This window comes from Ursus maritimus, unplaced genomic scaffold, assembly GCF_017311325.1.
Source record: "Ursus maritimus isolate PB19 unplaced genomic scaffold, ASM1731132v1 scaffold_15, whole genome shotgun sequence".
NCBI classification, from domain to species: Eukaryota; Metazoa; Chordata; class Mammalia; order Carnivora; family Ursidae; genus Ursus; species Ursus maritimus.
In genome coordinates this window covers 23,058,249-23,072,754 of record NW_024423897.1, presented here as the reverse complement: position 1 = coordinate 23,072,754, position 14,506 = coordinate 23,058,249, and the positions used below count along the sequence as shown (strand labels likewise).

Here is a 14,506-nt window from a genome sequence, read left to right as displayed (position 1 = left end):
GGCTGTCCTGCTGCTTTTGGGGAGTGTTCCATGGTGGCCCCATCAGGCGGCAGGCAGCCTTGTCCATTAATGGGCCACAGCGAAATAATATTGTCACCACGCTCTCACCAATGGGGGACACTGAAGTACCATTTAGGAGAGAATGATGTGTGGAGGAGAGTCTGACACAGCCTCCGTGGTGTAGGGCTGAGGGGGAGGGAATGTAGGCAGGTTCCTGGCCGGGCAGTGTTTCATTCACCTGGCTGCACGTCCACACACATGGGATCTTGTTCCGTGTCTGCACAGTGAGGGCGTCCTAGCGTTGTTGGCCACCGTATGTGACTTTGGCAGTGGTTTACTAGTGGACAAGAAGCTGTCAGGGAAATGGATTATATTATAGAGTGTCAGAGCTAGAGAGGAGCTGTGGGGTGCTCTAGTTGGGGCCACCATGTTCTGGAAGCAGGGCGGCCCCGAGACGTTGACGACAGGGCAGAGGTTCACGGTAGGCTGGCAAAGGTCATGCTTGCTGTCTAGTGCTCTCTGAGGCCTTGGGGCACACGCGCTGCACAGGGCTGACCCTGGTGGCAGATTCGCTGATCGGCCTTTCTGCGTTGCTCACCGCCTTCCCCTCTCCTTGACTCCTCCACCCCCCTGCCCAGATTCCAATTCCGAAGACGCCCTTCCTGCATCAGTGAAAAACAAGTACGAAGCCATGGATTTTGACAGCTTACTGAAGGAGGCCCAGCAGAGCCCGCATTGATAACAGCCTTAACCTTCGAGGAATACCTCAATACCTCAGACAAGGCCCTTCCAATATGTTTACGTTTTCAAAGAAATTAAGTATACGAGAAGGCGAGAGCGCGAGCGCGTGAGAGAACACACGAGAGAGAGAGAGAGACTTGAAACTGCTGTCCTTTAAAAAAAAAAAATCAATGTTTACATTGAACAAAGCTGCTTCCGTCTGTGAGTTTCCATGGTGTTGATGTCCCACTGCCACAGTAGCGTCCTTGCCTCCGGCAGGCGGCCCCAGGGGCGCCTCCCAGTCACCCATGTCCCCTCGCTCCCTGTAGACGTGCAGCCGTGTTCACCATAACATTTCTTGTCCGTAGTATGTGATGATGAAATTGTTACTCGTGAATAGAATCAGGATTATACACTCATTTTTAATTGAAGAAAAAAAAGTATATCCTTAAAATAATGTATTTATGGCTCAGATGTACTGTGCCTGGGATTATTGTATCGCTTCCTTGATTTTTTAACTATGCACTGTCGTGAGGTGTTTGCCACTGAGCTGCTCTGCTCCCTCTGCCAGGAAGCCCTAGAGGTGCTGGGTGGCTGGGGTGCTGGTCCCCAGGGAAGTGTGGCCTGCAGCCACAACTCAGAGCGGTGGGGAGAGGCTGCTGGGACGTTCCTGCCAAGCTCTGCCCCGTCTCTCACTGAGCAGGCGTGGGTCCAGTTCCAGGCGGAACCGTCATCTGGTGCCAGCTGGTGCTCAGAGCTTGGGCCTGGCCTGGAGTGCTCGGATCCTGGCAGGACCTTGTAAGGAAGGCGGGGTGAGCTGCGTGATTCTTGTCTTTCCAGGTGAGGCGGGCAGTGCTCCAAGAGGTGATATGACTTGCCCAAGGTCCCACGGCCAGTGACGGGGCAGAGCAGTGACCCAGCCCAGGCCTCCTGATTCCTGGTCCCATGCTCCTGCAGTAGCTGGGGTAAAGATGCAGAGTTCCAGGGATTGGTAGAGGTGAGGTCAGCTACGTTGGGCCACAGGCTGGAGGCCTCTGGGCTTACTTGGAGGGTTAAGTCAACAGCCGGCTCGCCCACATTAGGCAAGTTTAGGCTTGGGCATGTGTCTTGATCCAGAGGGCTCTGTGGCTTGCCTACACCTGTGGACATGCTGTCAGAGCCTCAGTGACACACCTGGAGTGGCACAGGCAGGTGACCTGGGAGTGGTCATCCTTCTGGGGCCAGCCACCCACCCATCCTCCTACCAGCTTGTCTTCCCCTTTTCCTCACCTGTACAGTTGTTTGGGTGGCATGGGGCAGGGGGAGCAGGAGGGGCGTGTGAGGGCCGGGGGTGGATAAGACAATCTCCAGTGTCCTTTCCAACTTAGACAGCATTCTGAGTGGGCTTTACTTTAAATATGTTCTTGAGTGATGTCAAACCATGTCCAGCTTGGATGTTCTGCCCGTGCCTTGGGGGCCGTTCAGGAGGGAAAGCATGGCCAGGCAGGGTATGAGCTCGTTACCTCTGCTTCAGACAGAGCGGCTCCAACTTCATCTCGTTCAGATGTCAGGGTTCCTTGGGAAATTTTTGTATTGAAAAGAAAAGAGAAAAAGTCCTGCTTTCTTTAAAAATGTTTGGAATTAGCTCATTAAATTCAACAAGCTAATTCAATCTATTGTTCCTGCCAGGCTTAGAACAAGAATTAGTAGTTGATCATTATTATTATTATTTTTTTTAAGATGATCAAATAGCTAAGTAGACATCCTGGGCCAGTGAGCTTGTCCTGGGAGGTGAGCATATTCCAGGCCCACAGAGACGGCTGGAGGAAATGGGCTTTAGAAGAAATAGGGAATTTGAGCTCCTGTGTATCAAGTCACTTGACCTTCCTGGGCCCCAGCTTCCTTTTCTATGAAATGGACTGAGGCGGAGAAGTAGGCAAGTTGATTTCTAAGGTCCCTGCCAGCTCTGAGTCTTAGCTTCTCGCAAAGGTGGTATCTAGCTCTAGATAGCAAGTACATGGCACACATACCACTATTTCCACATCCTTGGCCAGTGGCAGACATAACTAATCGACTGCAGCACTCACGTTCTTTGAACTTGAGAGTTCTTTTAGAGCTCTCAACACAGAGCTCTGGGCAGCCATTACTAATGGATCAGAGTTTAACTAAACCATTTGACATCCAGGTCTGATCTTTGAAAGGTTTCCATCACGCAGAACCAAATGGTGGCCAGTTTCATGCTGGCCCATCCCTGTCTATCATGTCCTGATCTTTGAGAGAACATTCCGCTAAAGCCATTCATTGGCACAGCACTCCCAGTAATACTGTGACACACAACCCCCACTTGGGTGGGGGGGAGCAAGCGGAACAGCAGACGTGAAATGTTTGAGGGAGGTGGGGAACCAGAAAAAGGGACTTTCTGCAGCACAGACTTGAACATTGTAAATTCCTTTTTATAGCTGTTCACTGCCTGGCACACAGTAGGCACACAATAAATGGTCACGGAATGCAATAGAATAGAACTTAAATCTGTCCGCTGCCTCCCGTCAGTCCTGACTGGCACCCAGGAGTATACTGAGGGTTCATCCTGTGGAAACCAGTAGGAAGGAGCTCGAGGTTCAGAGTCTGGAGAGCTGGGTTGAGTCTTGGCTCCACCAAGAACTTGGTGACCTTGCTAAGTCACAGAACCCCTCCCCCTCCCCCCTGCTCCAGAAGGAGTTGGACTAGAGGTTCTCTAAGCCCCTCCTACTTGCTTCTTCCTTGATGTGCCCTAGGCCAGAGATTCTGCCCTGGGCAGGTGGTATGGGAAGGTAAAGACAGATTTTTAGTGGGAGGCCAGTCCCTCCCTCCCCTCTTCTGGGTCAGCTGAGGCTGCCCATCACCTCAGATGACTGCGGGGCACTCGAAGTTACCTAGATACTGGCCCTGGAGCAGAGCAGAGATCCGAGCATGACCGTGCCTAAGGTCAGGGCTGGCTGCCGTGGGAGAGGATGCCGGCCGAGAGCACCGCTCCGTTTCTGCTTGCCATCCCATCCCTGAAAGGCTACAAGTTCTAAAATGGACCGAGCCTGCAGACAACCTCCCTCCGGAAGACTCATTCGGTGCTGTGTGTTTCTAACCAAGGAGACTCCAAGGTCTCCAGGAAGACTCGTCCCCCTTGGTCTCTTGCCCACCATGCTGAGGAGTAACCCAGAGGGAGCAGCTGCCACTGGCAACCATCTCATTGTAGCTCTGTCCTCGTGTTTGCCCTGGGTGATGTTTACATGTGATTGCCATCAAAGCTTACTGTAGACTGTGTTGACAGCCGCCCAAGCCGGGCAGGTTGCACTGTCCATCTGTGTGCCGTGCTGGTGTTTCCAGAAATGTCCGATCCAACCGCTAAGTGGAATTCTTCATCTCCTTCCTCAGTCGGTACCGGGCTGAATCAGAATCCTCACTCTTGGGGGTTCTGGTTACCGAAGGAAAATGCATCAAAGAGGTAAAGAATATGAGTGGATGGAGTGCAGAGAAGCCCCCCGCCCCCCCACCCCCAGCCCATCACAGCTTGCTCCCAAGCCAGGAAACGGCTTTGAGGCAAAGAGCCACCAGTCAGGTGTCGGCATCCACTGGGAGGCCTCGCAGTGCGGCGTGTTGGCCGTGCTCAGGGGAGAGGCATGGCTTGGGGGGCAGGAGGAGGAAGGGAGGAGTGCTCTGAGCTGCGGACGCTCAGTCCTGATGTAGGAAGAGACGCACTAAGAAGTCTTTCATTGCGTAGAGCCTGTGCTGGGTGAAGTTTTGAGAGCGATTCTTCTAGGCGTGTGCAGCGTGCCTGCCGAGGCCACCGCGCGAGTAGTGAGAGCAGGTGGCAGGGAGGGTGTTGACACGTGGTCCTTCTGTGTGGACCGGGGAGAACCTCGCCCCAGGCCTTGGGCTCCGCTGAAATCTCAGCCGAGCCTGCGGCTTGAGACAGGGGCCATCCCAGCCGTGAAGCAGCACCGACCCCAGGCGGTGGGTTGGTCTGACTCGCTGACGGCAACTCCGCAGTACTTTTCTCAGCGTCGGAGATACGGCAGTTACCCTCAGATAGGACTAAGGGAAGACGTGGGATGCAGAGTAGCAAATAAAGCGAACCTCATGGTTTTGTTGGCCAAAGAAGAGGGACCCCTCCCCTTTCCCCCTGGGGCAGAAGGAGAGCAGTTAGTGGTTCCGCGCAGTGTGTTGAATTGGCCCCCACGTCCCCAGGGGATTTGCCCACAGAGGCGGGCTCCAGGGCTGCATGCTGGGTCCAGAGGTACAGGGTACATGGAGGGAGAGCTCGGGGGCTGGGAAACCCACAGAAATGCCCTTGGCCCCAAACAGACGCCGGGTCGGGGGAGGAGCCCCGGGAGCGGCCGCAGGACGTCAGGCAGTAGGCAGAGGCGGACTTTGCGGTGAACCAATAAAAGCACTTTGAGAAAACACAACATGTCAGCCTGGCTCCATGTGTCTACACTGGCAAATATGGGTCTCCTGTGGCTGTGTGAGGTCCTCTCCTAGGGACTGGGCTGGGGTCGGGAAGGGGGCTGGTTGGAGCGGGGAGCAAGACCCCTTCCTAAATAGTGGCAGTCCATCCTAGGGCCAGCCCTTTGCTGGCCCTTTTGTTGGAGGCCCTAGAGAAAGGGAACCGTGAGTTTAGATCTTGGTACCTACTTTTACGTATGTATAAAAAGCTAAAACAGCCCAGCTGACGGAAATGGGTTTCCAGAGCAAGTCACCTAACTATAAGCCATCTCAGTGAGAAACCTGAGGTTTCCCACTTACTGTGTGATCTGGGGCCTCTGTTCCCTCAACTGACAAAGGAGAGCATTGGACGGAAGGAGCACCAAGGTCCCTGTGGAACCTGATAGGCTCAGGTGCCCTCCCCCCCCCCCCCCCGGGAGCATCGGGAATCCGTCCCTCACCTATGGAACCAGTGTCATCCTCTGGCTGCGCCCAGCTCAAGTCCCGGGTGACAGTTCTCTGCGAGGTCACCAGCCAGCAGCAGATGCACACCCACATGGTCCTGGCCGAGTTCCCTTGTATGAGAAGGCCAGCTCCCCAGGACAGATCTAAGCCATAGTTTCTCGTGGGGATGATGAGACGTTCGGCCCCAGCTTGGCTAGGTGGTGGTTTCGAATCTCACATTAGCCTTGTCATCGTCCCCACCGAACAGCTTTTAATCCGAATGTTGTGACCGCTTGGCTGTTTCTCTCTTGCTCTCAGACGATACTAGCAATACACTTGTTTTTTTTTTTTTTTTCAAAACAGCTTAACGTAGGCACTTTTCACACATTTCCTTCAAATGATTGTAAAACCTGTGGGGCAACCGGAGGCATTGCTCACACTGCATACGTTTTAGGGCAGCTTGTGCTTTTGGTTTCTTTAATAATCCGGCAGTGGTGGCTGAGGCTTTGAGGCCCCAGGGGACAGATTTTCAGATATTCTGGTTCTTCGGAATGCCTTGCACATGCAGAAACAGCATGGAAATCCAGCTCCCCGGACCAGGGGCTTGCAGAATGTGGTTTTGTAGGTGGTCCGTCCCTGGGCCGAGCGACACCTCAAAGACGTGTTTCTATAGCTGAACCCCCTCTATGCTGTATGTTTTGTCAAAGGATCCCGCAAGGAAGCCCGGGAACCTCCTTCCCCACTTGGCCAGCCTTGCTTGGGGGTGACTGGTGAAGGGATTGGTCAGCTTCCACCTCCACTTTGCCTTATCAACGTCTCGTCGCCCTCTAGTGGCCAAAGACTGTATCCACCAGCTACCCAGATGGAAGGCAAAGAAATCCTTTCGGCCACCTTGCTGTCCAACACCAATTTGGGGAATTAAATGTCATGGCCTGAGGAAACTGTCTATGTATTTAGAACCCAGTGTCACACAGTCAGAAGCAAGCACTTAGTAGACTCTTGCACAGACTGAGAAGCACAGTAGTTATCCTGTGGGCAGAGGAGACGGGAGTGGACCCTGTGTGCAGGGGCCGGGGAGGGGGTTACTCTAACTGCAATACTAGCAGCCCAGCTGCTGGCCTTGTTACATGAACCTCGGGTCGGTGGCCCGCACTGTACCCTCGGGGGCGAGCAAAGAGGTTGGGTGTGAGGATTCTGGGGGTGGGGGTGGCGCTGGGGGGCCTGGCCATGGCCTTTGTTATGGTCCACTGAATAGCCAAACAGGTTTTTTGGTTTGTTTTTATATGTTGTATTTAAAAATGTTGTCAAGTGTTTTTGTGTTAGGAATAAAAAGTCATAAACTATTCCCAACTTTGTTTCTTGAGGGGTGTTCTGATTCCGATGGAAACAGGTTGGAGATCTCAAGGGGTGTGTGGTCAGGGTGGTCAGTGGAACAGGGAGGTGGACCACCCGGATTTCCAGATGGTCTCTGGGGAAGATGACCATCCGGAAGTCTGGCTCAGTGCAGTCTGCTCTGGAAATTCACTCCCACCCCCTCGTGCCACGGTATCAGCATTGGCTTTGAACATCTGCTTCCTCCAGAGGCCGCTGCTAAGGTTGAAGCCAACACAAGATCCCTCTCCCCAACTCCAAGTTTCTAGAGAGATGGTGTCTGTAGCCAGCCTTAATCGACTGGGCGAGGTGGTCCCTATGGTCCCTTCCAGCATTTCCAAATCTTGGACTCAAATCCTTTTCTCTTGGTGTGACCATGCAGCCTAGAGAATTCTGAGCAATAGGGAGCCAGGGCTTTCGCCGGCTCTGTGACAGGGTCAAACCAGGGAATGGCTAAACTTGTCAGGTTTGGGTATCCCCAGGGGTACTACTGTAGGGGGCATTATTTATTGGGAAGCTCAACAAGGTAACTACAGCCTGGGGTGCGTGAGCGCAAGGCTGTGTGTGTGTGTGTGTGTGTCTGTCTGTCTGTCTGTCTGTCTGCTCGTGTGCACGCCTGTGTTTGTGTGTATGTGTGGAATTACATTGATGCATTTCTTGAGAAAGGTGCAAGAATTTCACCTACACAGAGGGACACATCTGCTTTGTTATTTATAATAGAAAGCTAAATTTTAATTTTTTAAAGGACACTGCTAATGATTGAGAATCGAGTTTTTAGTTTTGCTATTTTTTTTAATTGGTAGAGGATTTTTATATATTTTTTCCATTTTGTTGGGTTGTGTCCTTATTTATATAAATACTTTATCTGTAAGAGGCAAGGAAGATACCTTCTTTGCTTTTAATTACTGTGGTTGTCATCGTCCCTGTTTTATTTCTGGTGTGATCTATCTGTCTTACCTTCTAAATGAGAAACTGTTTTCCTGTATTTGTACATTGTCAGATTCTATAGTTTCATAGATAATTTAACCAAATTGCTCTATGTATTATTATTCCGTGAGTATAAAGTTCTATTTTAACGTCTGTAAATACTTCAGAACTGGCTTCTTTCCTCGGACTCCCACTGGGGGGTTATTGTTTACATCACAAAAACTGTAGACTCTATGCTCATGTACTGTAAATAGTGAAGTGATCTGCTTATAAATAAACTTAACAAATACACTATGGAGATTAAAAAAGAAAATATCACCCACAGCCCCGTTGAGGTGTGTCTTTATTTGTCGGCGTGCTCGCTGAGGGACACCCCGCCTGCCAAGTGGGAAAAGGATTCTGGTTTGGGGGTCACTTTCCCGGAGAAGAGCCTGGTCAAGGTGCCCCCCCCCCGCATGCCCTCTGAGCCCCCTTTTCCTTCTGTCACGTCGCATGGCGATCGTGAGCCAGTCAGGCTCAGCCTCCCGCAACAGCCATTCATGACCAGCTTTTCGCCATGACTTTTTGAAAGTTCTCCCACTTTCTGCACAAGGACTTCCTTGTCTGGCTACAGCTCTTTTTTCACACGAGTGCACTAAATAAACATGCGGAAAGCGATATTTTGACGTGTTTTCAAGCAAAACACTCACCAACTGACAACTGCAAAACAGTGTCTGGTCCAAAAAAAAAAGAAAGAAAGAAAAAAACCACACACAGAAAAAACCGTTTCTGGCCAGAGGATCTGAAGAACAGACGAACTGTGTGCTACATTTGGGTGACTTTGAGCTGTTTCCTTTGCTCCCTGAGCCCCAGCAGGAGCAGTGAGGACGTGACTGTCCGTCTTGGACGTGTGTGTCATTTCCTCGGTTTCAAGCTCTTGCGGGTTTAGCCTGTATTTCGCCTTCAAGCTGCTCCAGCTTTACTTTCTAGGTGCAGTTCGAAGGGAAGAGCCGCACGGATCCACAGGGTGGAAACACTGGTGAGGAAAATCATAGATCCAGGAGAACAAGTACAATGAGCCGTTCCATTTTATGTTCTGTGCAAGCTATCTTCAAGTCGTTGATTTCCTGCGTAAACTAGCTCTCATTTTCAGGTGGTTTATTTTCGCGATCTGGAAATGGTTCGGATTTCTGCAGTTGCCGAGGAGCCGGTCACGGTATTTCCCGTGCGGATGAATGGGGGTGTTGACGCCGGGCAGCAGGGTACCACAACGTGGGTTCGTCTTCAGCGAGGCTATCTATCCGTGGGACTGATCGCTCGGTATCTGTCGTCCCCTTGATTGATGGAAAAGTCCAGGAAAGCAGGGCTGCTTCTCTTCATGGCAGGGTCCCAGCCCTATTGCTCAGGAATTGCTGAATGGGCGAGTGAGTGGATCCTATCCGTGGCCTGATGACTGGACGCAGCTAGGGAGGCAGCCAAGCCACGGAGTCACAGGAATAACCCCTTCAAAGATGCTGTCAATGCTGTGGGAGATTTAGAGGCTCGAGACCTGTGTTGGAGACCCAGTTCTGCCACTTCCGTGTCGTGCACGCTTGCACAAGCCACCTGTTGGGCCCCTGGTCTCCCCGAGTGTGTGACAAGATGATCTGCTTAGATGAACTCAGAGGTCGCTTACGGTCTAAAAAGGCTGATTCTCAGAAGCGGTATGGTGTGGGGAAAATGGTTATAAGCCAGGAGTCTGGTGTCAGGCTGTTTGGCTTTGAGTCTTGACTCCACCACTTACCAGCTGGGTGTCCTCAGGCAGGTTTCTTAACCTCTCTGAGTCTCGTCCTCATGTGATAAATGGGGCTAAGTGATAGTTTCTTTTTTTTTTTTTAAGATTTTATTTATTTATTTGACAGAGAGAAAGACAGCCAGCGAGAGAGGGAACACAAGCAGGGGGAGTGGGAGAGGAAGAAGCAGGCTCCCAGTGGAGAAGCCTGATGTGAGGCTCGATCCCAGAACGCTGGGATCACGTCCTGAGCCCAAGGCAGACACTTAACGACTGAGCCACCCAGGTGCCCCTAAGTGATAGTTTCTACCCCGTAGGGTTCTGAGGGTGAAAACAGGTCGTGAACAGTACCTAGGACGCCATGGGAGGTGCTTAAGCAACGTAAGCTGCTATCCTCATGCACGGTCTTACTGGTGCTAGCCATAGCCCCCTGCGAGGCATGGCATGGGCTGGGACTGTCATGTGACATATACAGAAGGCTGAGGACTGGGGAGAGCAGAGGGAACCTGCCCAAGGAATGGAGCCAGGACCAGCGTCTGTATGTTCCTGAGTGACACCTCTCCCCTTTACCCTGCCACTTAGCCACTACATGTGGAGTGCTTGGGGACATGTCTCTTTAAAGGCCGCAGCTCTGAGAGTGTCAATTTCGGGACGGCAGAAAATCTAACTCCAGAGTAAAAGATGAGGGTTCCAGACCCAGCCCCCTAGTGACATCCTGACCTGTAAACCTGGGCAGGGCTCACGCACCAGGAGCCAGGACTGATCAGCTGTGGCAGTCACAGGGACATGTGCTCTGTACGCCGTGTTCTCTGCGACTTCGGGGATCTGGAGGGAAGCCAGGGACTGTGCCGCAAACTTGGCCCAGCTCATCCCTTCACTGGCCTCCCTGCCTCGTTTATGTAAAAAGGTTAGAGGAGATCCCTGGTTCACACCGAGTTTGGGGAAACCCTCTGGTCCTCCCTCCAAGCAAATGCGTTAATATGTTAGGTTCTGCTTTACTACATCCTCTCTGGGAGGAAGAGAAGTTCTAGAGCTATCATCCACCTCGAGAAGAACCGGGGCCAAAGGAGCATGTCAGACACCAGCACAAGGAGGCAAACGGGTAAATCCAGAATATGGGACAGCTGACGCTGTTTCCGCAACAAGTCACTGGCAGAGGAAAAAGAGGAGGGAGAGCTTTCGTGGACTAAAAGAGGCCTAAGAGACGTAATAGTTAAGTGTGAAACTCGTTTGGGTCAGAATCAAGCAAACCAACTAGTTAGGACACTTTTGCGCCATTGGGGGCAAGGTGATGAAGGACAGGCATCCCCAGGTGGGCTCCCCAGAAAGCAGCCTCTGCAGTGTTCTTGGTCTGCAGGTGTTTACTAAGGAGTGCCCGTGGGACCAACACCTGGGGAAGGGAAGGGAGTAGGAATGCGCAGAGGGAGAAGCTGAGCTGTGATGGAGCTCTGGTGGCAGCCTTGGTGACCCCACGAGGAGTCCTGGAGCTAGAAGGGCCCTTTGAAGTTGTCCTGTGTGGGGCTAAGGTGACTGCGCCTTAACACCTGGCATGGCTCTGTCATTGCGTGTAGGCCTCCTGGGAAAGGGTGTGACCTTGGGCAAAGTGTCTCCCTCCAGCTGAGGTCATGTCTGAGGGCTGCAGGGACCACAGGTCCTTTACTCTTCAGCGAAGTGTCTGTCCAACTCATCACAGCCTCTACCACGACTGGATGGGAGGTGTTCATTTGCTGCATGTGATAACGATGTGGTTATATTAGAAAACACCCAGATGTTCTTAAAGACGTGTAATGGAGGAGTGAAATGATACGTCTGAAACGTGCTTGTAAATACTTCAGCAAAGGGCGCCTGGCTGGCTCCTGTGGGGAAGAGCCTGCGACTTTTCATCTCAGGGTTGTGAGTTCAAGCCCCACGTTGGGTGTAGAGATTACTTCAATCAATAAATACACTTAAAAAAAAAAGACCATCAATTTAATAAAGAAAATACTTCAACTAAGAGAAAAAAATGCAAAAGAAATGTGAACGGATGGTTGAAGCAAATGTGGCAAAATCTTGATATTGGAATCTGGGTGATGAGGAGGGAGGGGTTCATTGTACAGTTCTCTGCTTTTGAGGATCCTTGACAATTGTTATAAGAAAACATACCATGAAAGTATAAGAACGAAAATGATTCTAAGCAGGGGGAGGTGAATCTGGCCTTAATGAAATGTTTAATTGATGTCTATGAAAGCTAGCATGTGGGTTTTAGCTCAATAATACTCAAAACTGAAAAACTGGTTGAACACCGTTAGACAGGATGTAAGTTAATTCTCTTCCAGCTTTCAAATGCTATTACTCTTTTACTTCGCAAGCAGGTTTCTGGTTTTCCCCTGGCTTGGGTCATCTCTTTGCACGAAGGGTGGTGCATCCCGGTCAGCGGATGCCAGTCAGCATTACTGGATGCAGCAGGACTTGGATGCAGGTGCGCCCCCTGCTGGACTGGGGTTGCCTCCCGGCTGATTTCCGGCCACTGCTGCAATCATACAACAAAGAGGACCCACTCGGTGAGAGGAGGCTACCGTGCGCTTCCCCTTCGCCCTGGTTGAGACCAAGAATTGCAAACTCAGGGGCTTTCTGAGGCCACCAGATAATCACACATGCAGAAGGCAAGCCAAGAGAAACCAAGAATGGGAAATAGTGTAAGAATAAGAAAAAGAGCTGCACAATCATGATGATAAATGGCAACCAGCACTTGGCACCACTGTCTGGGAGACAACAGGGAGTGGTGGAGACTGGGGCAAACTGGAGAGATCCCCTGTCCTGTCTAAAGTGGGCAGTTGCCACTGAGCTCCAGCTAATTGTTGTCTTGTAGAAATGCAGACCGGTATGGCCAAATACTGACCTTTAATTTAATTAATTAATTAATATTTTATTTATTCATTTTTCAGAGAGAGAGAGAGCGCCCAAGCAGGGGAACCAGAAGGCATAAGGAGAAGCAGACTCCCCTGCTGAGCTTGGAGCTCGATGTGGGACCCCATGCCAGAACCCTGGGATTATGACCTGATCTAAAAGCAGACGCTTAACCAGCTGAGCCACCCAGGCATCCCAAATACCAACCTTTTAAAAAAGAAATGCTGGAAATCTGGATTTTTAAAAATCTGAAATATCCCAATTTTAAAACACGGACAGCAAATTCACGTTAAGAGAATGCAGGCCAAACAGAAGCTATCTGCAGGCTACACATGTGCACCAACCTGCCACTAGCCCCAAAGACAATTTGCAAATTAGAAAAAGATGCATTTTCCTCAGGACACTTTCCTGCTATTTCTGGAAAACTGTAATAACCATACAAACCTATGATGACTGGGGGAGCCTGGGTGGCACAGTCAGTTAAGCCTCCGACTCTTGATGCCAGCTCAGGTCGTGATCTCATGGTGGTGAGATCGAGCCCCACGTTGGGCTCCAAGCTCAGCGTGGAGTCTGCTTGGGATTCTCTCACTCCCTCTCTCTCTGCCCCTCCCCCCGCTCACTCTCTCTCTCCCTCTCTTTAAAATATAATAAATAAATCTTTAAAAAAAAAACCCAAATCCACGATGAGTGTCCCATACAGGACACCTCCTGGGCGGTGCAAAAAGCACCACTTGCAAGAGGAAAACGGCGGCCCCACGTCTGCAGGCACCGGAGCAGAGCTGGAGCCATGACGGGGTCCGCGTTAAGAACCCGCGTAGGGGGGCCGTCAGAGTGGGGTCTGGACTACAAGTCATGTCCCGTGAGGGGACTGGACTCACACAGCCAGCAAAAGAAATGACTCGAGGGAGGGCGAGTGTGCTGTCATTTGGGAAGAGCGGGAGCGAACAAATCCCCTGTGATGCTGAAGGCGGGACCATGGCCGCCAGGTGGGGGTTTCCACAAGCAGAAGCTGCAGCTCCGGGACGAGCCTTCTCCTGGTGGTACTGGACGCGGATGTCATGTAGCTAGTGCACCCTCCATCCCTGGTAGTGTGCCCGCAAAGGCTCACAATGGTATAGAGAGCAAACAGCCGACAGAAGGCCAGAAATACGGCCCCTCAATGCCTTCGACCAGTGATCCTAGGTTTTCTCCTTCGCCCCCGCGTGGGGCCCTATGTGCACAGCCTGGGAGCTGGAATCTGTCCCGCATCGGCTGGGGGACCGTCGGGGATCCTTACTGGGAGGTTCCGTCTTGGGAAGCGGCTCCGGCCCTCGCGGACAGTGGGGCTTGGCCGCGGTGCTCCAGCTCGGCGGCTCGGCACCGACGCGCGCACGGCGCGGGCACTACCGGCAGGCGGGGAGCCGAGCGGGGCCGGGCGGGGCGCGCGAGCGCTCGGGGTGTGCGCCCCTGTCCACAGACCTTGCTTGGCTGCCTGCTGCTTTTGCTTCTCCTCCTCCAGGGCCCGCATCTTGGCGTCGTACTCGTCGGCGAGCGCCTTCCACTCCTTGCGGTTGTTGGTGATTCCGTCGAGCATGGGAGTGATCTCCTCGTGGAAACGGGAGAATTCCTGGAAGAGAGAATTCCCGCACCCCTCTGGTGCAGGGGCCACGCCCCGGGGCCCAGGGCCAGGGAGAGGCACGGCCGAGAACGCCCACCACGGGAACCAGCTGCCTGGGGCCGAGGGCTTCCCGTCGCCCAGCAGTTTGCATGCTGACGCCGTGGGGCCTGCCCTCAGCAAGAGCCCGTCCGTGCTTCTCCCGCTTACAAACCCTCCTGTGGCCGCCCCTGTCCTTCAGGACGAAGTGCACACTTCTTCACACCGTTCCGAACCCCTCCAGAGCTGCGGCCCTCGCCCCTTCACCATTTTGAGCCCTCTGGGTAAGTAGAGTCCTCTATTGGAAGCTCCCGAAGCCTCTCCCCCACATCTCACGT

General features: G+C 52.3%; 2 protein-coding genes across 3 annotated transcripts in view; one reads left to right on the top strand and one right to left on the bottom strand.

Annotated features, from left to right (window-relative positions):
* PPARGC1B (PPARG coactivator 1 beta) overlaps positions 1-8,223 on the top strand; it is a 110,482-nt gene extending 102,259 nt beyond the window's left edge. For both annotated transcript variants that reach the window (XM_040630418.1, XM_040630417.1), the window contains exon 12: positions 639-8,223. In XM_040630418.1, the coding sequence (XP_040486352.1) occupies positions 639-739 (101 nt within the window). In that variant the 3' untranslated portion in view covers positions 740-8,223. The remainder of the gene's footprint in view (positions 1-638) is intronic.
* Positions 8,224-11,676: 3,453 nt separating this feature from the next.
* PDE6A (phosphodiesterase 6A) overlaps positions 11,677-14,506 on the bottom strand; it is a 70,656-nt gene continuing 67,826 nt past the window's right edge. Inside the window, exon 23 of the mRNA XM_040630419.1 lies at positions 11,677-12,158. Within this exon, the coding sequence (XP_040486353.1) occupies positions 12,079-12,158 (80 nt within the window). The 3' untranslated portion in view covers positions 11,677-12,078. The remainder of the gene's footprint in view (positions 12,159-14,506) is intronic.